General features: G+C 37.0%; 1 protein-coding gene across 1 annotated transcript in view; it reads right to left on the bottom strand.

Moving 5' to 3' along the window:
• Positions 1 to 24,493, bottom strand: part of KCNH8 (potassium voltage-gated channel subfamily H member 8) — a 204,773-nt gene that overhangs the window by 54,832 nt on the left and 125,448 nt on the right. Inside the window, exons 6-7 of the mRNA XM_075052038.1 lie at positions 23,879 to 24,036; positions 18,019 to 18,226 (exon numbers count right to left, since the gene is read on the bottom strand). Coding sequence (XP_074908139.1) covers positions 18,019 to 18,226; positions 23,879 to 24,036 — 366 coding nt within the window. The remainder of the gene's footprint in view (positions 1 to 18,018; positions 18,227 to 23,878; positions 24,037 to 24,493) is intronic.

Here is a 24,493-nt window from a genome sequence, read left to right as displayed (position 1 = left end):
TTCTTTCACACAGATTAGAAAAAGTATGTACTAAAAATAGAAAACCCCACAATCCTGAAGTTGTCATACAGCTGCAGGTTCTAGGAGTGTGAAAATGCAGCTCCATCATGTGTGCCCAAATGACATTATTGCACAATAGTAAAATACAGAACATGAGTTTATGCTTTTCAAAATGAAGAGAATAAATAAATGTTATATGTGTAAGAGGAAAACTGAGGTGCATCTATATGATGTGTCAACAAGTACAGGCTACAAAAGAACGACTCTGGCCTAGAGGCTATATTTGAAAAAGAGAATTAACTGGCATTCAAAATAAGTAGTAGTTAAGTAGCATTGCATGAAATTTAGACTAGAAAGACTTCAATATAAGTACAACAGACATAAGCATAATGGCTGCATGACAATGAGGAACCGTTAGCATTAATCTACTCCCCTTGGTCTTTATTTTGCTAGCACACTTTCCTGTAAACAGTAGACACCTAAAATGAGAAGGAAAACAAATATGGTAAAGGAAAGACATTAACATTTTTCGCAAGCACTGAAAATCTGTTTAAAAATATTAAAGTCATTCCCAAAATAATTTATTCTAAAAATGTGTTTTCTTATTTTTGCATTGTTAAATATAGTTCTTCACAGAGTATATCCTTTATTATGATGGATTTAATTATATTTTTTTTCCTTAAATTAGAAAGACACATAACACAGGTATGAATGAGAATGATAGTGTGACAGATCTAGAGGAATATCTACTGCATTCAAATCCACATAGTCAAATTTTGTGGAGTGAAATTCTTGACATGACCCTGAAAAGAAATAGATTTAACTTTGACCATACGAAACATAGTTTTATCTCAAATGCCTGCGGCTGGAGTCCTTGTGGTAGGGGCACACAAAGCTACTCAAGGCTGCCCTCTGTGACCCTGGGACCAGAGCCCAAGCACCAGCCATGCTGCCTGGGAAGTGCCATGCATGCAGCAAGTGTGGGGATCAGTGCTTCAGATCAATGCATGGCAGAGGTATCTACCCTCCACAGTCACAGCATCACCTTGGTCTTTCCTTTGCAACACACTAACTGTACATTTTTAAATCTAATTTATGTCTGTTTTAATATTTATGCCCATTTTTCTTTGTCTGGGTCATAATCCTTGGTACCATTCTGGCGCATTCATTGCATTAGTTTATCCAGATAATGAAGAGCTAACTATGTCAACCTTGTACAAGCAGATTATGCTTAACCCCTAGGCTCAGTGGACTTTTAAGTGCCAACAGAAGTGAGGCACATGGGTATTACTATGATGAAAACTACAGAAGACTTTCTACAGACACATATATATATATATATAAAAGTTTATACACATTTGCTTGATAAATGCCCACATTATAGACAATAAAAACCACCAAAAAGTCCCTTTAACATGTAATCAAAGAGGAAAAAAAAAGACCCCTTTCTATCAAGTACTCTATGCCTCTTTCTATCAAGTAGATAAGATCTTTAGAGGGGAGAGGACAAATTTTGTAAGATTTCATGCTTCAGATCTGAGATGTTCATCTCTTTAAAGCCTAATGCATAAACTAAAAGAAAGCCTTCATCCATGTAAGTGCTAGATGTATCATTTAAACCTCCATGTGAAATCATTAACAGCATATTTTGGGAGCTTGCAAACAATGGCAATGACAAGAAATGTAATATTTTAAAATGAAAAGAAAAATAGTTGAGAATTTCAAAACCAAACCCTTCTCAGAAACAAACCTTGATGAGACGTCTTTTCTCCAAAATTATACATGAGGATTCATGGGCAACAAATTTTAGGATTGTTGTCATACTAGAAGTTAAGTGGACACTAGGAATGGATAGAGTCAATAAAATGCCATTTGACTTCCACTGCAGAGAAACTGGATAGAATTTTTATTACATCTCTTCCCAAATTAACAAATGAAGTAAGAGATGGGCATGAGCCAAAATCCAAGACACAAACATGCTCCTAATAATGCTGAGATCTGGGCCATACGTTTGCATCTAGTTAGTTTATTTATTATGGCTCAAATAAAAAAAAAATCAGAATTTGAACATATGTCAGATGAAATTGTAATCCTCTGCCAGACTTTGGAAATTCTACCACTGACTTTCGAGCATCTGTTACATCATCCAGAGAAAGTTTGAACTTGGACATAGTGCAGTCAGAAAATAAAACAAAGATAAGAATTGACGGTCCATGTATGACCCACTGCTCCATGAGGCTTGAATACTCAAGATACACCAACCTCTGTAGTCAAAGGCACATAGGTGAAATGGTTACCTTCATATCTATCTGGTTCATTTTGAATGCCTGCCTTAAATGATGGAGTACCCTTTGCAGATACATTGACTGGTGGTCTTCTTGGACACTGATCTAGAGGAAACTGTATCTTTCCCTAGATCCTTAGGGAAAGTTTTTAACTATCTAGACACATACAGTGAAACAGATGTTTTAAAGACTTTTAAAACCCCTGGAGTTTTCCAAACTAAAAGCATACTTCCTTTGGTAAGAGCATTTTTAGATACAAGACCTTTGCCAGGTCTACCAAAAAAGAATTTAATTTGAAAGGTGACATCCTATGTAATTCTTTTGTAAGGCTGACTAATACCCTTTGTAAATAAATCGGCTGTTGTATTTCTAATTGAATATATACTTAGAACCTTTCAAAAAAATAATTACATTTTGTAGAGCTTTAACTTATGTAACTCGACAAAGTCATAACAAGATATTGACCCATTGTGCTCACTGAAAATGAAGTTTTCATGGTGCAATAAATATTCAATGAACTAAGTAGTTTCAGAAAGAAGAGGTGCTCAATCAAGGGATTAAAAAAAGAAAAAAATCTAAGATGTAATTGTAATGTTGCTGATAACAACAAAACCACAGCTGAGCCCATAGAAGTGCTGGAAATCTGAAAACTGAGCTTTAATTATCTGAAAAAACTCAACTCTAAATTGCAAGTATCACTGCTTAGAATAAGAAAGTACAATTTCTGTATTCTCATGGTAAAATTAATGCTCCCTTGGAGACACTGACAAAATTCCTTTGTGGGGAGCATTTAATTTCTTGTCATCAGCAAGGTGTGGTCTGTTAAATAATTTACATTTTCATTTTGGAAGGCCATAAGTGCAAGGAGAGATACTTTTTATCCTACAGGAAGCTTGTAATCCACCTCAGTGAAGGCACTATAGGTGCATGGATTATAATGCGATTTCCAAAGTCTCTCTGGTTGATCACTCCTGGGCACATTCATGGCTTGTAAGTGGTAGAGCAATAGGTCTGATATGAAATACTTGCAATGCTAGTATTTTATTAGAAAACAATGTTGGAAAGATATCTGTTAAAAAATATTTGGTTAGTCACAAGTAAGAACAGGGTGGGGTTCTGCAGCTCTTCCACCCAAATGCAAAATGCTACATAAACACTCCACAAAACACAATGTCCAACAACTTCACACATTTCAAGCCCCAGTTTCTAGCCAGAACCTAACTATGTTCATGCATTAAACATTAACATTTCTAGATGAATTCCTACATTCTTTTGTCTGCAAAGTAAGGTTTTGGTCTTCTTTTTTCTTCTAGGAACAGGCTGCCCAGGGAAGTGGTGGTGTCACCATCCCTGGAGGTATTTAAAAAACATGTAGGCATTCACTTCAGGACATGGTTTAGTGGGCATGGTGGTGTTAGGTTGATGGTTGGACTTGATGATCATAAAGGTCTTTTCCAACCTAAACGATTCTATGATTCTGTTATGCTATTGGGTGGGACAAATCCCTAAGGACCAGACCAGCCATAGTTCCAGTCAGAGCCCCAAAGTATTTCTTAAGGTGGTAGCTAATTCATTTCTCCTTAACCATGGGGCAGAATATTCTCTTTCCAGAGAATTTATTTCATGTCTACCACTACAGTATATTCTTGTGAGAGAGGAAAGAAGGGAGTGGTATGGGGTGGACATGTCCCTTTGAGCGAAGGTCCAAGGCATTCTCCAAAAAGCTAGCTGATGCTCTGCATGACCATAATGCTTATTACTGGAGGACTTTTCCTCCAGGACCATTTGCCATGTGGAATGGGAACTGGATGGCTGAGCTTGTCCTACTTGGTGGGCCAGCCCTGCAGGCTGACTGGGCGGGTTTTGGGTGGCTTGTCCCTCTCACCCTGACACTGCATTACTACCTTGCTGCCACATAAGGCTGCAGAGTGCATCTCTGGGACATGCAGCTGGTATTCTGTAGATGTCTAAACAAATCAGACAGCTGCACAGCTCTTTTGTTCATATTGATGAGGAAGACTCCAATATACCTTCACAGCAATCTCATAGTGTAACACAATAAAGATTCTCCTTATAGTAGAGATACATTTATACCAGGGTAGAGACCTGGCTATACTACATATAAGAGCTATGTATAAGAATTTCAAGAGCTAACTCAGCAGATCTACAAGGAACACATTCCTCTTGATATTTTATGACAATTCTCTGAACATTTATACTTAACTGTTGCATAGAAGCTCCAGCGTACATGGTAAGTGCCCGTGCATTCCTGCAGAACTAGGTCATAAATTCCTTCAGTCTCATTTACCAAGGAGTAGGTAAACTTAGAAAAGAAATGTACTGGAAACTTCTTCTCTGTGGTAAGCATGTACAGCTCTTTTTAACAGTAATTTGACGGATGGCTATATTTGGATATGTGGGAGATTTAAATCTTTCTTGCTTTTGCAAGTCAGCAGGTTTTTTTCCTCTTCCTCACTTCATTGAGAGGATGAGATGGGGATATATTCACTATCAACTTTCCATGACTGTGGCAGTCAATACATACAAAGCACTATATATAGTTTATTATTTTAATTAAACATTTTCTTTTTACTAGGAATAGTTTATCAACGGCTCTAATGCCATCGATATATTTGCAGTGAAGACAAATGCCTTCTAATATTTTTTTTAACCATCCTGGTTTGTCCCCGTTGGAAAAAAAACCAAGAATTTTCTTTAGAGTTCTTAAACTAAAAGAAATTAGTATAGTGTTAATTTAATTTTTAGATTACAGGTAAAACATAGACGTCTAAACATACAGCTAATTTAAGAAATAAAATTGCAAGTGTATCATTAGAAGTATATAAATCATTTGCAAATAATTTCCTTTAAGGAGATGGTCACACTGTCGCTTCATAAAGAGTCTCAGCATTTAATGTTACTGCTCCTTCGGCAAACTGGCTGTTACTGTCCTTTTCCAGGCTATCAGATGCCTTGCAGCTAAGCTTGGAATTAGAAACGTTAGTGCTTCTAGTCTATTCAGTGCAGAGAGCACGTTTATCTATGCCCTCTTTGCTTCCCTGTGCTACATCAGTCTGCACCCATCTGTTAGAGCTTTCTTATCTTATAGTTAGAGTGTAATACCCTTTTGGGCAAGAGCAGCCTTTTTATCCTGTGTTAATTCAGCAATGGAGACATGAGGGTCTTGACCCATAACTAGGATCCCAGGTGCTGTTGCAATAAAATTAATGGTAATGACTTTTTTTAATGCTGTCAGCTAAAGCATTAGAAACCTGCTTTGCAGTTTTATGTGTTTGGAGTCCAAAACATGCCAAAAGGGATTTGAGCTACTACAGGTGATACATTCCTGTCTTTTTTAAGAAATAAGTACCCTCCTCCATAAGCAATAGAGATTACTTTGAAATGAAACCTTTAATATCAAAATACGAAAAAAATCCCCCAAAACAAAACCTTGAAGAATGTCAGTTTTAAGGCTGCTAACAAAACTTTGGGTCTGTACATATGCAGTGTGGCATAGTTGGTAAATTAATCTCACCTCTGCCCTGATGTTCTCACCTGATCAGGTCTCACCATCAGAGAAACTCAGTCTAAAGTCTTTCAGTACTTTATTTACATGGCAACTTCTCAGTCCTGACAGTGAGCATATTAACAGTCCTAATTCAGAATCTGCAAATAGGTTCTTCTGGGGGCAATGAATGACAGTGGTAATCAATCCCTTAAAATGTCTGTAAAAGAAAGTACCATTTATTTACAACAGCAAGATATCAAGAGCACTGTATTTTTTATAAAAGCAGTGAAATACAGTACATGTATTTTCATGCTGCATGGTTAAGCACCAGCACTCTGCAATAGTGGGGCTGTTTACTTCTAGACTGCTCTGTAAAAGTCCTCTCTGCTTCTCAAAGCTGAGTAATGCAGTAAGTAGTCACTGACAGTTAATCCCTTCCCCTCTCCTGCCGTCTCCCCCACTCTAGCAATCAAGTCAATTTTCAGCAGCTTCTGCCTGTTCAAATGCAGCCTCCCAACTTGGTAAAACAGGGGCAGATGCCTCAGCACAGAAGCTGTTTCCTTTAGTAGGTCTAATTAAAAATGAAAGGGTAATTGCAGAATTGTAACAAAACCATGCTAGTTTTCATCTGACTTCCCTGTGTAATCACAAAGGGGATGATATGACAGTATGGAGTTCAGTTTGGGTCAGTATAGACTGTTGCAGTCCACATGACATCCATTTCTCCTTGTCTTCTATACTAATAACAACCATGCCAGTTAGATAACAGCTAAGTATGCTAACCCTCACTGGAATCCTCTCCTTGCTTGCTCCATAGATTTTGCAATATTGTCTAAGTCTTTTCCTCTGCATTCTTACCTAAGGAGCCACTGTGTTGCTTTCTGGACCAGGACACTGCCCCAGTCAGGCAGCCATACAATAAACAGTATTAACACTTTATTTGTTCTTACCTTGTCTTAATTTTCTAATCCTTGAATCTACAACCTAAATAACATTTTTTCAGTGTGACTTGTTTTGAATCAAGGAACTTGAGATCTGAACATATTTGGCTTTTGTGAGGGGAAAATCAACAGCAGGGGATATTTTACTGCAGATTATATCTTAACATAATAGCAAAACAAGAATTTGCAATGGCATGAAGGCTTGATGTAAAAAAGGAATAGTGTCTTGATGAGAAAGCACACTACACATTTAAAGTTACTGCAGTTCTGAAATAAAACATCTGTCTGCAGAGCTGACAGGTCTTTTTGAAGTGTGTGACATAAGGAAATCCTAAGCATTAGCATTTTTATCTATAGCTTTATCTTAGATCTGACAATGGAAAATTATTTTGAATAATAGGTATAATTAGTTTTACAGAAACTGGCTTGTGTAAAACTTTATTATAGACTTTAGAATGCCATGACATACTCTCACAACTCCACATGGATTTCTTTTGCTGAAAGTAGTTACTAGTTAACTTTAAGCACTGTCACCTGAAAGTACAAAAGAAGCATGAATATTTTCCAAGGTATGTGAAAATGGAAGAAAGTCTGGAAAGAAGAGAGTCTTGAATAATTTCTTCATTTTTTTATATGGAAATGATTTTTATTCTGGTAGCAGGAAAACCCTTCTTTTATCAAGCACCTGCTCTGTTAAAGGGCAGGAAAAAGGATAAATAAATAGAAAATAGGAATATACACAAAGGACATTTCTGGATTAAAAATGTGAGGCATGCTTGTGCTATAGAAAAAAAGAAAAGCAGTTTTATTTGTTATGGGATGTCTATGGAATGCAATATGGTATTCTAACACCCTTGGATCTCTACCTATGTGATGGGGCTGGAAGAGGCAGTCCAATCAAATATTGAAGCAGCTGCTGAAAAGATTTTAAATTACATAGGAAAGGCTTTATGGGTTTAAACTGGATTGAGACATTGCAATTTGAACAGCCAAGCCATGAGCTTTGAAACCGGAAGTAGAAATTTCTGACAAATCCTAACAAAACATCCCATTACATTAGTGTGTAATAGGCACTAATGTTTTAGCAAACTGGTACAAAGCTCTCCAAGGAGAGTAGTGTAACCCTAGAACAAGCTACCCAAAATGTGGAGGCCTCTCCAGCCTTGCTAGTTTTCAGGACTTGGGTGGAGCAAGCTGTGTCTGACTGAATTTAGTGCTGTTGATAGTCCTGCTTCAGCCAGCTGGACTAAATAAATGCCAGAGGTTCTCTCCAGCCAACATTTCTATGGTTCAAAGTACAGCAGTTAAGGGTTACAGACTCTGATGTAATTTCTAATTGACTGAGCAAGGCTTTTACGCATAGTATTTACAACTTTCGATCCATTATACTCTACTGTATTCACACTACAGAAGCCATGTGGAAAGATCAAGGTGTTATTTTACCTCTTGGAACTATTCCCTCTTATGGGGTGTATACTAAGCAGATTTCCCCCCTGCGTGTGGCCCTGAATATTTCTATTACAGCTGCAGAAATTGGTCCAGATACAGCTTTTCCACTGAGATAAAAACTGCTTTGTGAAATTAATGATAGGTAGATAATCTGCAGTTAGACATAGCAGGACACTTTCGACTTTGTTAAATCTCAGGGCCTTCATCCACACACCAGATTTTTACTTTTCACTTAAAAATTGTCCAAAATTTTTGTCCTAGGTACAAAATCTTGGAAATGTATTAATAACTATGAAAAAATCTCACACTCCCTTTAATGAGGTACTTTCATCCCTATTTTTTTCTGGGCTGCAAATCCAATGGGGTATCTCAGTCCTGGTGTATTTTGTGACTGCTAAAATGGTTCACTCAGAAGGCAAAGTACAGTGCGTAAAGGAAAATATAGTTTAATCAAGGAACTGAGCCTGTAGAAAAGAACAGCAGGGAAGAATGACAGAATAAAACCTACTAAGGCCCAAAGCAGCTGAAATACAAATTCATGTTAAACTAAACACAAGGGAAATTTTTCAGTTCAGTTCAACAAATGACACTTTCTTTCATAAATATTTCACACTATAAGCTTTTCCAAATTGGGCCTCATATATAGTATTCTACACCAGAATTGTTTTAACCATTCAGGTAAGGTATCCAGCAGACTTTAAAGAAATATTTTGTAGTTATTTTGAAACAAATAAGTACATTTATTCACTAACAATTTCTTCATGATTTTAGTGAATTTATCTATTTTACTTCTTACAAGATGGAAATTGTGTACCTCAAACATTAATTCATGGAAAATGTACACATTGTACGTACAATAAAAGTGTTACTTTTACTGAGAGGTAAAATTCAAGAGGATTCAAAAACACTGAAACTATTGAAAAGCATTCTAGTGTAGGGCATTCTCCTGGGGTTTAAAATTTCTATTTCAACTGCCGTAGAATACTTCATCACTGTGAAATGCTTCAGTGTTGTGGTACCTCCTTGTCTTTTTCAAAAGATGTACGAAGTAACAAGTACACTTTGTAATTAGTTACGAGATGGGTGCTTTGAAAAGTTTCATAGCTTCAAAGTAATTGTCTTATTTTGGCCATTTAGTTTATTCCTATTTATTATTCATGTATGATAGTCCAGGGGTTAATTATTTCATGTAAGTGCTGCAAGAAATAACCCAAAGTAGTTGTCTGAGTCTTTAAGATACTGATGGCCTTAACTGCTTCACAAGAGTGGTAACCATGAAGCATTTCCTTCATATATTAATTAGAAATGATTTTTCAGCCAGATTAATACACTTCCCCTCTCCAAGATATCCCAAATAGACAGGTGAGTATGTGGGTGTGTATGTTCCGTACAGCAATGGACCTTCAAAACAGACACCCCAGGTCAGCAGAGCATTATAATTCATTTTACTAGATTGAAGATGTCAGCACTCATGCATGACATAATTGTATTTTTTAGATTCTTTTTCTTAAAGTTGTCTCTTAAAAATCAGAAAGGATCATGGTTCCAAAGTAACTGGTTTTCTTATTACTAATGACAAAAAATTGAAGAAAACTGATAATCAAAGACATAACGAAGCAGACTGAAAGAGAGATTAAAATCAAACATTCAGGTATAGAGAAAACAGATTGAAATGAACAACTGATCACGGCTAGTGAATGATGTCTTGTGCAATTTAGTCAGCATGAAGTTCTTTCCACCCCAGCAAGGATTCATAAATCTACACATGCCAATTCTAACCTGATGGATGTGTGTGTTTGGAGCAGTGAAACTAGGCCCATATTTTATAGTAGAATACAGTTTTCTTGGCCAGGAGCCTTGGAAATTTACAAGTACTCTTTCTGGCAGTGAAGAGGATCCACTTAGTTCTATCAATGCAACAAAACAAACTGAACTACCGTTCCCACCCTCAACAGATGTGATCAAAACAGACCAGGGACTGCTGCGGACCTGGGCTGAACCTTGCTGCCTGCCTGGCACTGCCAGAGCAGGTGCCAGCTGCAGTCTTCCCCAAGGCTCCAGTTGTCATTCATTGCTATTAGCTCTTATTAAGCTGAACACTTGCTGAAATTACTACAAGCTGTTCTGTCATAGGTCCAGACCCAAACTCCAGAAGGTAGGTCTGGAATCCAGGAGGTACACATACCTGCTCACACTGACCACTTACGCAACCTGGGTCCAAAATCTGATAATTCCTTAGCACTTTAATTTTACCCTGTGTCTTTTGTTAGTTGATCTACCTGACAGCCCCAGTACCCGGAGATCTGTGATCACACAAAATCTCAGCTTTCATAACTTTTTAAAAATTAAGTTCCTGGTTGCCAACATTGCTAAGAATATGTTGAAAATAGGAATCTCAGAGGGTTCAAAAGAAGATTAAGAATTATACATTTTTAAAATCTCATTATTTTTTATACTTCTTTTTGCTCTGTTTTTTGAATGCTTGGATTTGGTAAAAAACTGCTTATGTCACATTCAAAAACAAATGTATTAATTCTCTAACAGAAGGAAATTTTGTACAGAGACAGATCTGGAATGATCTGGGATCATTAATAGTTAAGAAAATTAATATATAAAGAGAAAAATAAAAACCAAGTTGCTATCTCAACTTTGATACCAACTCTTTTGCAACACCTAGCCAATTAAGTCATTAAACTGCTTTGCAAAAAAATTTCACGATACATGAATGTTTACCTGCTTCTACAATACATTATGAAGATTAATGTAATATGAAAATACTGAGTCAAGAGTTAACTAATTATTGCTTTAACAAATTATATATTATATTGACCAAGAATGGGAGGAATGACACTGATTTTTCCAATATGATTTCTACTGTTACTTACTACATGGTTATGCTGGGTCCAAGAGCACCAGAATCTTGAATTAGCTCACTAGCATACATTAAGTGAGGAAAACTAGCAGATACACATACCTAAAAATAGCCTTTCTTCTGAAAAGAGCATAGCCTTAGTTTTAACCTGAATAGATGTACCAATGTCACAAGTATCTATTGTCCAGGATATGCTTAAGTCTGCAACTTCAGAATTCCTGGCAAAATTGCTCAGGACATTAATAAAACTAACAAAGACTGTCTCAGGCTTCTTAGCATAAGCTTGGAAAAAGCTTCCCAGCATGGAAAACTTCCCAAGCTGTTGAAACTCAAGAGAGTTACAGGGCAATGACTTTCTTAATGGATATTCCAGCTTGATGTTGACTTATGAAATTCTGACAAGACTGAAGCTACTGGGAAGCCACAAAGGACTTGGATGGGAACGCAAGCTCAAGAGTCTAAGCTAAAGTTTGCATCTAAGACATTAGACACCTACATTTTGGATAGTCTGTATCAACCAACTTCTGCATCAGGCAAGAAACACCACCATCTTTGCATGATTAAGACAGGCATAGCATCTCTCCTATCTGCACCCAGTGGGGATCCTTCAGCCACCTTGCCCCTGCATCTAAATCCCCTGAAGGACTCATTGGAGAAGGTAGTTGTGGACTCTTGTTCTTCCTCTCTCATCCATCACTGTACAGCTCTAGCAAATTTAATTGAGTATGGATTGTCATTTCACTTAATACCTCACTGGTAAAAAGAAACATGAAAGACTTCAGATCTCTGTTCTCCTCAGCCTTGGAGGGTCCAAACCTTCATCTCTAGCTTCACCTGGACACTGGAGACTCTGGGTAGAGACTCAGGCATTGGTCATTCCTCTGTTGAAATCGCATCACTTTGGGAAGGAAAAGAAAAAACAGGACTCAAGGAAGAGAGCTGCCCAGGAAGAATGCTGACTGAAGTAACCCATACATGCGGATATGCTCTCTTAAAGAGATTTGCCTTGTAGCTGTATCTTCCAGACTTTAGACACAAGTTCCAGTGCCTGAACCCTATGCTAAAGAAAAGTGAAATTTGGTAATAATGCCTCTCCCTCCTTCTGTGGCCAAAAGAAATCAGTGGCCTCTTGGTTTTTTTTTTTCACCAGAACAACCTACTTCACATCTGTGCTCTAGATGGAGACAACCCCAAGCTGCTTGTGCAGACTCAGAGGAATGCATGAACTACTGCAGAGAGGCGCAAACCTTATTACCATGGGTGCAACAGTGTGCAAACTTTCAGAAAGCTCAACACTGCTAGATTTACCAGTTTGGATCAACACTATTTGAGGGATTTCTATGTTAAATTCCATTACATGAAACATACATGTCCTTCACTACTTGTGAAAAGGGCTTATAACTTCCCTGCAGCCCAACGTGAGGCATATAAACGAGCGAAAGGGCCTGAAGGCAAACCCCTGGTTTCAGCATTTCCTACCAGTTCCACTCAGGTGTATGCACCTCATTCTGCACCTAAATCTGCCATCCATTGCCCTGAGAGCTAATTAAAGGTATAAATCCTTCACTGGGAGCAAGGCATCCAAGTCCCTTTAAAAGCTCTGACTGCAAGTGTGTGATAAACAAAGTGTGCGTGTGGGAAGTTTTCTATTGCGGAGTATGTGAAAGTACAGTGGTTCAGTCATGATGGAGTTCTTGTTTTCAGAAGTGCTGTAAATTACAAAATAATAGAAAATGAGTAAAATTCTGAGACGAGAGAATAGGTATTTTATTGAAATAAAGATTTAAATAACTGAAGAATAACCTTTGTAGACCTGATTTTAAAGCTTCTCCCAAAGTAAACACATATACTTTATTTTCTATAAAACCACAGGTTATTTTTTATTTTATTTCTTTTTAATTTTGCTTTGATAACAACTCCTCCATAGTTTGAATGTTGTAAATGGTACTGTAAATTTCCTGAATGCGTCTGGACTAATAGAAAGCTGCAGCTGAATTTCTGGTGGACAGGAAGGAATTTTTTTTCAAGACAACTACACAAATTATACTTGACAGCTTTGACTATCTAAGGGAACCAGCATCCTGACTCTTGGCCTTCTCCTAATCTCCTCACTATACTCAAGATAGCTGAGCTTCAACAGCTCATATGGTTCTCAAAGAATGAATGCCTTTAGCAACAGGAAACATTTTCAATATTATGTTTTCCATAGAGACAGATCAAAAAGTCATTTCCCATATTTGATAAGAACTTGAAGGGGAATAGTTCGATATATACTAATTCAAAACAGCAGACAGCAAATAAAGAAGCTATGCCTAAATCTGATACCAGTTAAACCTACAGAAATGAGAGCCAATGTATTGAAGTCAATGGAATTAGAATAGTAGGATCAGCCAGGAACCTCAACACAGTCTAGCCTCTACTCAGCTTAAGGAAAGTTAATCTTATTTTCACAGGTTGCTGAAAATCATGCCATGTCTCAGGGAAACATCTGTTTCACCAATGAGAACAAATGATGGGAACAAGGTGGAACGTAACAGCAAGGGATCTGAAAAAGCTAGAAGGGAAAAGCAGGAAAAGGAGTGTACCACTGTCTCAGGTGGGTGGAAATGACCAGTCCAGGAATCATGTTTTTATCAGAAGTTGGAGTCAAGCTGCTGCACATGGAACAACTGTTTCCTGAGATGGGAGAAATTCCTGAGGCAAAGGTTTCTAGCACCTGAAAACAGTGCCCATACTGCGTATTTTCCAAATACCTCATGTAATCAGTTAAAATAGCAATACTAGAGCTAAGCAAGAGATCCAGATTTTAACATTATACTACACTGGTATATGTCCCAATGCCACCACATTGTGACAGTTCATGAATAATATTCCCAGATACTACATCTTTCTCTGTGCAACCATGTGGCTAGATTTGTGAATGTAACAAAGTTTTTAAATTATTTGCAATGACAATGTTGCCTAGATAAGGACAAAAAAATGAAATAAAGGCTTACAATTAGGCTCAGTAAGAACAAAACAAATACACTTTTCAGTTCTGGGTATTTTCATAGGGAGAACTTTATCACTCCCATTGCCCCAGTCCAAATGCAAATTAAGCACCTCATTTGTTTAAATTAGCCAGAGAAATAGATACACAGAAGCAAATGCTACTCCCACTAAAGTCAATGTTGTGAGATCTGGGCTATGGTGCATATCTGATAGCACAGCAAGGTCCAAAGTATTATGTTAACAGTACTGCAGCTTTAAAATGTTTGCTTTAAGTGTTCGCAAACCTTGGTCTTGAAATCTGTGCCGCAGGCTTTCTGGGGAAGCACTAAATGGAGTAAAAGAGGTTGCTAAAAGCTTTTTTCTCCCTCTGCCTCTCCCCCCAAAAATAGAAGCAAACATAAAAAGCAATAAAATCTTTTTATTCCAGGCATGGTTTTCCTTTCTTAGAACAAACCCGTCACTGTATTTCAGCTGTTGTATGCATTGCAGCATCCATAACCAGGGTACCAGTTTTTCAGGCAGACACCACCTGAGACACTCCAGTGAAGAATAAAAAGCATACTTTCGAAGGTGGAAACACATTCCTTTTAATAAAAATGTATAGGAATTCTATTTTTTACACTGTATTTTTTTAAAGCTGCCAATTAGAAAGCCTCCTAATGCCTGGAATGAACTTCATATAAGATCGACTGATGGAAACGTGAGTCTTCAGTTTTGGTATTAATATAATAAAATTAAAAGTTTAAAAATTACAACCTGTAAATACAAGACTAAGGATCATATTCTACTGCTTTGCCTGCAGTAAGAAATCCCTTTTACATGCTCTCCAAACCTGCACAAAAATTTCCAGTTGAGGCCTTCATACCACCTTTATGATAGCCCAGGCAAGATTTCTTCTATGTGCATTATTTGTTTGTGATTTATTATTATGTCCAGAACTCATTTTACTTTGCTTAATCACTCATACTCTAAATCACACCTACCATTCTCCCCTCAATATATTGCCTACACGGATGCTGTGAGGTATAGCAGTTTGGCCATTAGAAGTTTTCTTAAGGTGAAAAGAAAGGCTAGCTACATATAACCAACTGTGTATCACCAGAGTAGCAAAAATTATAGCATACAGAGGGCCAAGAATTAACTTCATTGTGTTTCACCAGCAAGTAGTTTGCATGTGGAGAGCAATAGAATTTGCACTGATTGAAGAAATTACATAATCTTATTTTTCTGCTCATATATGTGACACAAAAGCCTAAACAGAAATTTTATCAGTGCTGAAGTGCTCTTTGCAAAATAATGGCTTCATGCCAGGTATCTGGAGTTTTCTGAGCTCTCTTTTCTAAAACCAATTTCTAATACTTTATCATTTTTAAACCATTTCCCTTAAAAAAAAAAACACAAACAAAAATCCCTAAACAAATCCCCAAAGCCATAAAATATTTAACTTAGTGCTTGTCATGGTGCTAGAGTGAACTTTAGAAATAACCATTCTGACAGATACAGAACTAATATCTGTATGAGCTTTGCAGGAGTCATTGCAGTATAATTTTTGTTACACATTTATAGCATCTAAATATTTTAGAGATTATCCATGAAGGTGGTAGAACAGCTTTCCAGACAAAAATGCAAAAACACACTTTTGGAAAAAAATTAAAATAAAATCAGGCTGTAAGGTCAACAACAATGCCCTTTTGCCAGGTAGGAGGTTAAAGCCTAAGAGTACACACCACTAAGAAGTGCCTTGGCCCATCCAATGGGGAGGTGTGTTGCCTGCAGTTGTCCAGGAAAGGTCACTAAGTCTCACATTGAGACGAGCCAGTGGTGAGAGGTTGTTAAGGAGCAGTTCCTGCCTAGGAAGCCTGTTAGAAGATGATCAGTGCATGGTAACCCAGATACAACACTCTTCGCTGAGCTGCGTATGGGACTTCTGTGAAATGGCTCTCTTCCAGACAAACTGGGATTTGCTTTAATGAGGTTGTTGGGACATTTGCCTATTACCGCTGTTGCCCAAGACAGGACAAAACTGAGGGGTGAAAGTTAATGTTTTCACAGCAATAAATGCCAAGAGCCCCACAGCATATGAGGAGAATTTCCTGAAGGCGGCCTTGACTCAGGGACAGGCAGCATGGGGAGTGCGGCCAGCAGCCCCACCTGGGGAGCAAGGATGCAGCCCATCCTCATTACTGGGACTGCAATGAGTGCTTTGAAATCAGCTATCATTTGTGGCCTACATAAGCTGACAATGTGTCTTCACAGCTGCTTCCTGCCAGAGAGACTCCTTTTTATTATTATTATTATTACCTGGATTTGTTTTTCTGTTAGCAGTATTTGACCGATTTGGGCACAGTGGGCTTTCTTTGTATCTTCTCCCCTACAGCTGCACTCTTTTCTTTGAGAGGTTTGCACTCTATGAGGAGTTCAGAAGCAGGTCACAGACCTGGTTTACAAAGGCAAGGACAAATAAACAACCAACTAGAAGAATAAAAGGGCTCCACAAAGCTTTCAGTAACCTATGGAGAAACTGGAGAGATGTATTTATTGGACTTGCTTTCTTCTTTTCCTTTTCCTGACCCAGCATTCTCACCTCATCTGAGGTCAGGCACTTTTAGCATACTTGTAAATTTTCCTTCAGACTTATTGTTAGTAGATGATATTTAGATAGATGATAATGGGGTTAAGAGAGAAGAAAGAAATCAAATGAGACAAGAATAGGGCATACTGCAGTTTGAATGAACGTCATTGAGTCTTTGGTCACAGGTATTTGCGTCATTCCCCTCACCAAGTATTTTTTTCTGTTGGGAAACTTTGTCTCACCATTAGATACTCTTTGTTTATGAAAGGGACACATGTGCATTCTTTTCTTCTCACAGATAACTTCCACATTCTAAATTATTCATATGCTTTTTAATCATGTCTTTAGTACCTAACAGCATGAAGAAAACTTGCAGGGCTTCCCCCTTCCTATTAATTTTATGACTGGCCTTGTTTCCTCTCCTGCTTCAGTAATTGATACAGGCTAAAAGTAAATACAATTAGAGTTAAAAAGATAGAACACAAGGAACCAGAAAGGAAAGGGAGAAAAAAGGATTCTTGATATTGATATGGCATCTGAGAAAGACAGCAAAAAAAAGCAACTCTACCTTAAAGCCAGAATGACCCACCTGGGAAGATGTGGAGTATCTCCTGTTGCACTAGTGGGTAACACACCTTCAATGGTGTACAATACCTGGTGATGCCAGACTCCTATACAAGGTTTATTGTTTCCCCATTGTACCATCACACATGGGTACAACCCTTAGAAATAATAATAAACCTTAAACTAAAAAGGAAAACCTTAAAATCTAAAGAGTCAATCTGGAACACTCAATGAAATCAGAATGAAGGCTCGGGTGGAAACTAAACATTGGATCAAAACTGAGCATTCCAAAATCACCTGACCACTGAAAAACACCTCGTCTGCTGTGCAAAAGAGCAAAGCCTGCAAACCAGCTAGACAATATTTCCAAAAGGAGTTTTAATTTGAAGACATTTCAGGGCCTATCTGTTTCAATGTGTAGTAAGGAATAATCAGCACACTCAAGGCAATGCCTCTGTTGAAGAATTTGCCTAATTTGCAAAAACAGGATGAACTTTCTCATTCATTCTTCTACACAATCTCTACACAATCTAGCCCTCTCCTAGCCAGATCCTCAATTCCCCAAATATGGAATCACTCTTAAAAATCTTGTTGTTTTCTACTTTTCCCATTTTCTTTTCATTTTAACCCTCTTTTTTGTATTGACCTGAAATTCAGAGCACCAATTTCTTCCTTTTCTCTACAAACAGCACTAAATAATTGTATGAGGTTAAACAAAAAAGGAAACGCTGAGTGACTTATACATGTGTTTTTATGTATTTACATACATATATACGCAAAAATACACACATGTGTGTATGTGTATGTACATGTACATGGTGGAAAGAAGAACTTACCTATGTCCCAGGTAAGGGGGTTATTCTGTTCCATCTCCCTTTTCCCTATGACATACCAAATGCAGGCCATCCAGTGAGCAAGCAAGGCAAACATGGACATGAGAAGCGTGAGAACAATTGTACTGTGCTGGGAGTAACGATCCAGCTTCTGAAGGAGACGCAAGAGCCGTAGCAACCGCACTGTCTTTAGAAGGTGGACAAGGGAAACCTAGGAGAACAGGGAGAGAAAACCACCTGTCAGCAATTGACTTCTATCACACAGTTCTCTTGTTTCAATGAGAGGAAACTCTCTTCTAAAGCTGTAAGAATTTTTGCCCACTCTTCATTCAGTTACATAGCTGCATATTATGCTTAGATTAAATTTAAGACAGCAGAAAATAGCAAAGAAGATGGTTAAAAGTAAAGTGTTTACTTTTGCTGTGTACATACATATTTACTATTTCTGATTTAAACCAAAAAAACTTGAAATACTGAGAGATCTTTTTGTTTTTTCTTTTTTTCATGTAAAGTCTTCTTCCAGATTTAACTTAAAAATTTGTGTTTGTGCAAAAATGGATTCTTCCCTGTTCCAGAATGAAACATAATTGTCAAACCGACCAGTGTTCATTGGATTCCAATATGAAACAACAAAATAAACACCTTCAAGCACACGATATTTTTCAGTTTCTGCTAACAGCCAAACAGTAGGCCTAACTCAACTATGTATGAGATGAAATCAGCTTAATAATTAAGTCTGGAAGAGGCAATAACATATAGCAGGTATTTGGCAGAGCAAGGAAGCAGAGAAGTGAGCAGAGACTCAGATTTGTTCTTCAGATTGAAACCTGTGTTCAGGGGCCTGGCCACATTTTACTGCTCTGTACTAAGTTGGAGTCCAAAAAACTTGTATTAAAACTTCTAATACTACTTCTTAAATTCCTTGCCTAAAATGTTATTGCCTTTCAAGTGTATGTGGCAAAAGCAGCACCTAATCTGCTCAGCACCCTAAGCGTACATCAGTTTATGAAATATATGGGCTCTGGCCTCAGAGGACATGCAACAATGCACAAAGTGAGCAGTCTCAGGATGACTCCAGCCCCTCCAGAGCATCCTCCAACCAACATCCACACCAGAGTGTCCACAGCTCCCAGTTTTGCATGGAATATATTTAGCTCATGTTTCAGCTGTTGGGTAGAGTTAGCAAGCAATATGCAGATTAGGATCCTAAATATTTTTAATATAATTTTTTGTCGATTAAATAGGCATAATTTTCATTAACGGTAAACTTTTTTTTCCCCTTCATTAATGAGACATTAGGATTAAAGCCTGCTAGATACCTGGCTGGTACAGGATACATGCATCAGCTAGAAAAATAACACTAAACTTGATATGTCTTCCCAGAGCACAGTAATGAGCTCTCTGAAAAGAAAGTCTAAAGAGCATACCTCGATCAACATCCTTTTGCTTTTACTAATCCAGAATAACCTGAAGTTAAGCCTCTCTGTTTCTGTTACCAAAACTAATAATCCGAAATCTTAATTTTATAGGCGTGCATTCACTAACAGCTAGGTCCAGTTTGACTGATAAATGCGGTAACATGGGGTATTTTAGATTTATTCATAAAGACTTAACAATTCATTGATTTTATTCCAGTCTCAGTAATTGAGTAGGTGAGAAACCTGTAAACAAGAAAATAAAAAAATCTACAAACATTATTTTTTTTTGCTACTACAGTTTTCATAGTGCATAAGTAATTCTCCCATGAGCTTCTTCATGCAATATTTGCTGCCCATTATTTCTTTTTATTTCCTTGAGAACTTTTACTTTTTTTCTCACGTACATAGCAGGGGAAAAAAGAAAATCAACAAAAAAACCGACACTTATTTAAAATACTTTGAAGTTCACTGCTGTCAAGAATAAGATTTGACATTAGAGCACACAAACAATTACAAGGTCTTCTCTTGCATTTCTTTTATCCATCTTATGTCACCTACAATAAGTCAGTGAAATTAGTTATGCCTGTGGCCTTAAGCACAAGAATATCTGCGTCTGGGGCAGAAGGCTGTAGGAATTATCATGTTTGTTTTAATACAATCATATAACTATTAAAATGTAATTATTCTAATTGAATGCCATGCCACTATACAAACTGCCTCTTTTTCTGTGGTAATTAATTTCCCAAAGTCTCTTTTTCTTCTCTCTCATCAGCTTGTTTGAAGCAAACGTGGTTCTATTGCACTCTTAACATAAAGGTGTCCCTATTCATGACTGACTCTTCAAGGTGTAGTAATATATAAATATATATACAATGATTGTATATGTGCTATGGCCTTCACATCAGAGCCTTCATCTTAACATGGATGCCTATGTTCTACCACATCACAAACAAATAATGATAACTTAGGTGAAATTATTTTTTATGAGATTCTTACAAATAAGAAATTTCAAAAGGGCAGTTACAGTAATAAGTGTGCCCTGCCAGTTATCACTTGTGACTAAATTCTGACCATTTTTATTAAGTTTCAGAACACTGACAGATATAAAAACAGTGAATCAGATATCATAATATTCTTTTTAATGTGGAGACATGTTTCATTTTAAGGCCTAAAGACTTCCTCATTTCAAAATAATTTCTGCATAAATTTGAACACAGATGTAATTAATCATATGTAGTTGCACTGAATTTTCTCATTAGTCATGCCAAACACTCTTCTTGTATTGTGTCCAATCTGTCATTGGAAGACCTGAAATGCCATCAGGCAGCTTTCTTTTCTATATCACAAATTTAGAAAGACAAAATGAGGAGTCAGCACTCATACTTGTGCCTGTGTAGATTTTGCTTTGCCCACAGATATAAAACCATGTAAATTTTCCATTTGGTTAATCATTTTAGACTAGCTGGGTTAACCTTTTTCTGTCAAAATGACAGAGACAGAATTTTATGTAAAACTAACACAAACTCAATCATAGCATAGTGATGAGAAGTACCGAGAAATAAAGTTGCTACAAACTAGTGATGAAATTCTCTGCTTGGAAAAATCTTCTCCTATGGCAAAAAGGAATTAATAAGGAAACATGATACATTTTAAGAAATGACTAGTGACAGGGATCCTTAATCCTTTTTGCCTGCTTGATTAGTTGGTTTTCCTCAAAAAATAATACTCTTGCTGTATAACCACCAATAGTTACTCAGGCGAGAAAATTCAATCATTATAACTAGCACTTAATGGCCTGTTTTTTACATTAGCAGCATTTCACACCACATTTCAACAGATTAAGGGATCCTTTATGTTAGACGAATACAAGGATGGAAGCAGATGGCAGGTTAGGCAGGAACATGCCTGAGGTCTCAGACCTCCAAAGAGTCACCCATTCAGTGGTAGGGCAGAACCCCTGCAAGGTCTAAAGGCAGTAGAGCCAACTCATACAGGTTCACTTTTTTTCTTTTAAAATATCTCCAAGGAAGGTGAGAGACTCCACAGCTTTTTCACACACTCTAGCTCCACAAATCTCCAACTGGAGGATGACATTTATGTGCCATACATACATAGGTATGTATGGCACTATACCTATAGCTTGCAGAATTTAGAGCATCCCTAAAGGTTTGGCCTTTGTGCCGGGGCCTGAACAGCAAAGAAGTGAGATGCTCCCTGATGCCCCTTCTCACCGTTCTGTTGAGGCAACATCTGAGAGTCGATGGAGTGAAAATCTGAGAACAGACATGAGGAAATGGCTTATTAAATCATAAAGTCTGAAAACAGTGGAATGTGATTAACACCTCCCCCCACTCTTGAAACAGTTGATAGTCACTGTTATCTTGAGGATTATGTTAACAGTTGCCAAGTCTTGCCACGATAGGAAGTATGATACAGTAAGGCACTGTATTCCCATCAAGGAATCATACGGAGAATAAAATGACCGAGTTTGCTGGGGTGAATGCAGGGTGCAGACACCCAAATTCTGGATTTTTTCTCAGTTAACCAGAGGGAAGAGAGAGTTGGCCGTTGACTCTCTGCTATGTAGTGATCTTTACCATATAGCAGTTAGTTACTGAAGTTGGGCCAAAGCAAATGAAGGAAGCAGATTGGACATTGCAAAAACTTTTAACAAGTTATTTAACTCTTGGAGCATTCAGGGAGCTATGCCTGTCAGTCAATGTTAATTTTGAGATCAACATGGCTATATATTGTTTATTACTTGGGGCTTAGTGTTAGAACTTAATCTATCATTAATTATCTCATTCAGGATCCACTACTAATAGAGGGACATTTCAGTGTCCCTGGATATTCTTAGTCACCATGTCAGTGATGTTATTAAGGAAAAAAAGTTCCAAAGTACAACAGAAAGGAGATGTGTATTAATCATATCACAGTAACATTTTTAATATTGTGACATTTTAACTGTAAAAATAATTGTTGTATAATACTTTCTTTTCCAGAATTCAGTATGGAAAACATATCAGTCTTCCCAATGGAAAAAGAAAAAAAAAAGAAAAAAATATCAACTTTGGTATTTTAATTTTCTCCTTGAAAGAAAAGACCAGACCTGGTTCATTCAATGAAAAATTCTTAATGGAAATTAAACCAACACAGTCATGCTGTCTGTTTGGTTTTAATGTAAGGGATAAACTGAGATAGTAGTGTATTTAAATAGATTACCCACCAGTTACAAAAAAACCCCAGTGATTGAAGAATGTGGAACTATTAACCATCTGGTTTTGAAAGCTACTGCAGTAACATCAGACTGTTGGTTCTTAACGTGACAAATGGAGTGAAAAGGAAGATCATCAAAGGAAATGGAACTAAATGATAAAATCAAACATGATAACTTACATGGGAGGCTTCCTGACTAGTGTTTTTCTATGTTTTTTTTCTGATATGTATCTATCCTATCATCTATGTACTTGTCTGTAACTCACATTTAATGAAAATGAGATTGAATGCATCTGTTTACAAAAGATCAAAATTCTGAGAATTAGAAAGTGGACAGCTTAAAACCCTAAGTCTCTTATGTGAGAATTCCACAAAATTGAGAAACCTCTGCCAACATTTTTTTCCAAAATTAAACTTTCTGATTCACAGGGGGAGGGGATGTTTAGGATTTGGGAGGTTTGTTTGTTTGCTGTATTTTTGCTTAGTAGATTCTTACTCTATTAAATCTAATAGGGCTATCAGAAGAAAAACCTTTGTCTTGGCATAAGTAAACCAACACAAAGGTAACCCATCACCCATGACTGTGACATCACCTGACATTAAACCCACATTCTTCAAAGCAGCTTAAGCATTTTGTCATTGTATTTCTAAAAAAGATGAGTTGAAACCAAAGTCAAATTAATGACAATTGCAAGTAATAGATGTTAGAACACACAAAAATATGTGATCATGCTGTAATTTTTGCACTAGAATGCCCAGAGGTAAAGAGAAAGAAGAATCCTGGCTGAGTAAAGAATGCTGACCATACTGACCGTAACAATGATTTACTTTACCACAGCAACAATTTATGAGTCCTGAAAAGTTAAGGATTGAATTTATGCAGCATAAGAGAGGAAAAGCCATAGGGAATTGTATTTGAGTACAGTAAGTAAAAATGAAGCTAACATAGACGCAACTGTTTACAAAGGATAATTGAATCAAAAAAATGGTACATATGTGTCTTTCATGACACTCAATCTTGTAATACTTTTAATCAACATGTACAATTAGATTGTATTCCTTCCTTCAGCATCCAATGTGAAAATACATTACAAAGCTGAAAAAGACACAAGGTATTTTAGTTCATTCAGTTTTAGTCTCCAGATCTGGGAAAAAACCCAAACCAAAACAAAAAGCCAACAAACCCCTCTTGAAAAAAGAACAGTTAAAAAAGACAGGTTAGTACTTACCACAGTGACGTTGAAAGCATAAAGAAGATCAAAAGGAAGTGCAGCAATTAAATCAATGATAAACCAGGTAGTCACGTAGTGGATGCAAATAGATCTTGCTTCAAATATAACTTGGCCAGACTTGCTGACGTATGTTGTTCGGAAATTTAAAATAATATCTGCTTGACAAAGAATGAACAGAATGAGAGACAGAGATTTCTTGATTCCTGGAGATAGCACCAGGAATCCACCATAACACTGGTTGTTTTTCTTATGTGTGGCAAAAAACAGATGAAGAATCTAATAGAGAAACAAATAAAGTATGTTGGTAAGAGATCCACAAACATAGAGTTAAATCAATTGATGCATGTTGTTCTTTGTAAGGAGTAAAAAGAATGTTTAAAACATTTAAAACCCACTGATTTCAAAGGGAGCTCAGATTAAAAAAAACCCTCCACCCACATTGCTCTTTAAACAGTACCAAATGGTAGCATTTTTCTTAATGAAAACTGAGGGTATGATTGCTGTGCATAAAACTTACTCATATTTCTTTCAAGATAAAAAAAATATTAATTACTTTATTTAAAAGGTGTAATTGAAACTTTCTTTTAGTGATAACTATCCAGTACAGAGAAC

This window comes from Buteo buteo, chromosome 2 (genome assembly GCF_964188355.1).
Source record: "Buteo buteo chromosome 2, bButBut1.hap1.1, whole genome shotgun sequence".
In the NCBI taxonomy this organism is placed as follows: Eukaryota; Metazoa; Chordata; class Aves; order Accipitriformes; family Accipitridae; genus Buteo; species Buteo buteo.
The sequence above is the reverse complement of the archived record's forward strand: the minus strand, read 5'-3'. Positions and strand labels throughout refer to the sequence as shown.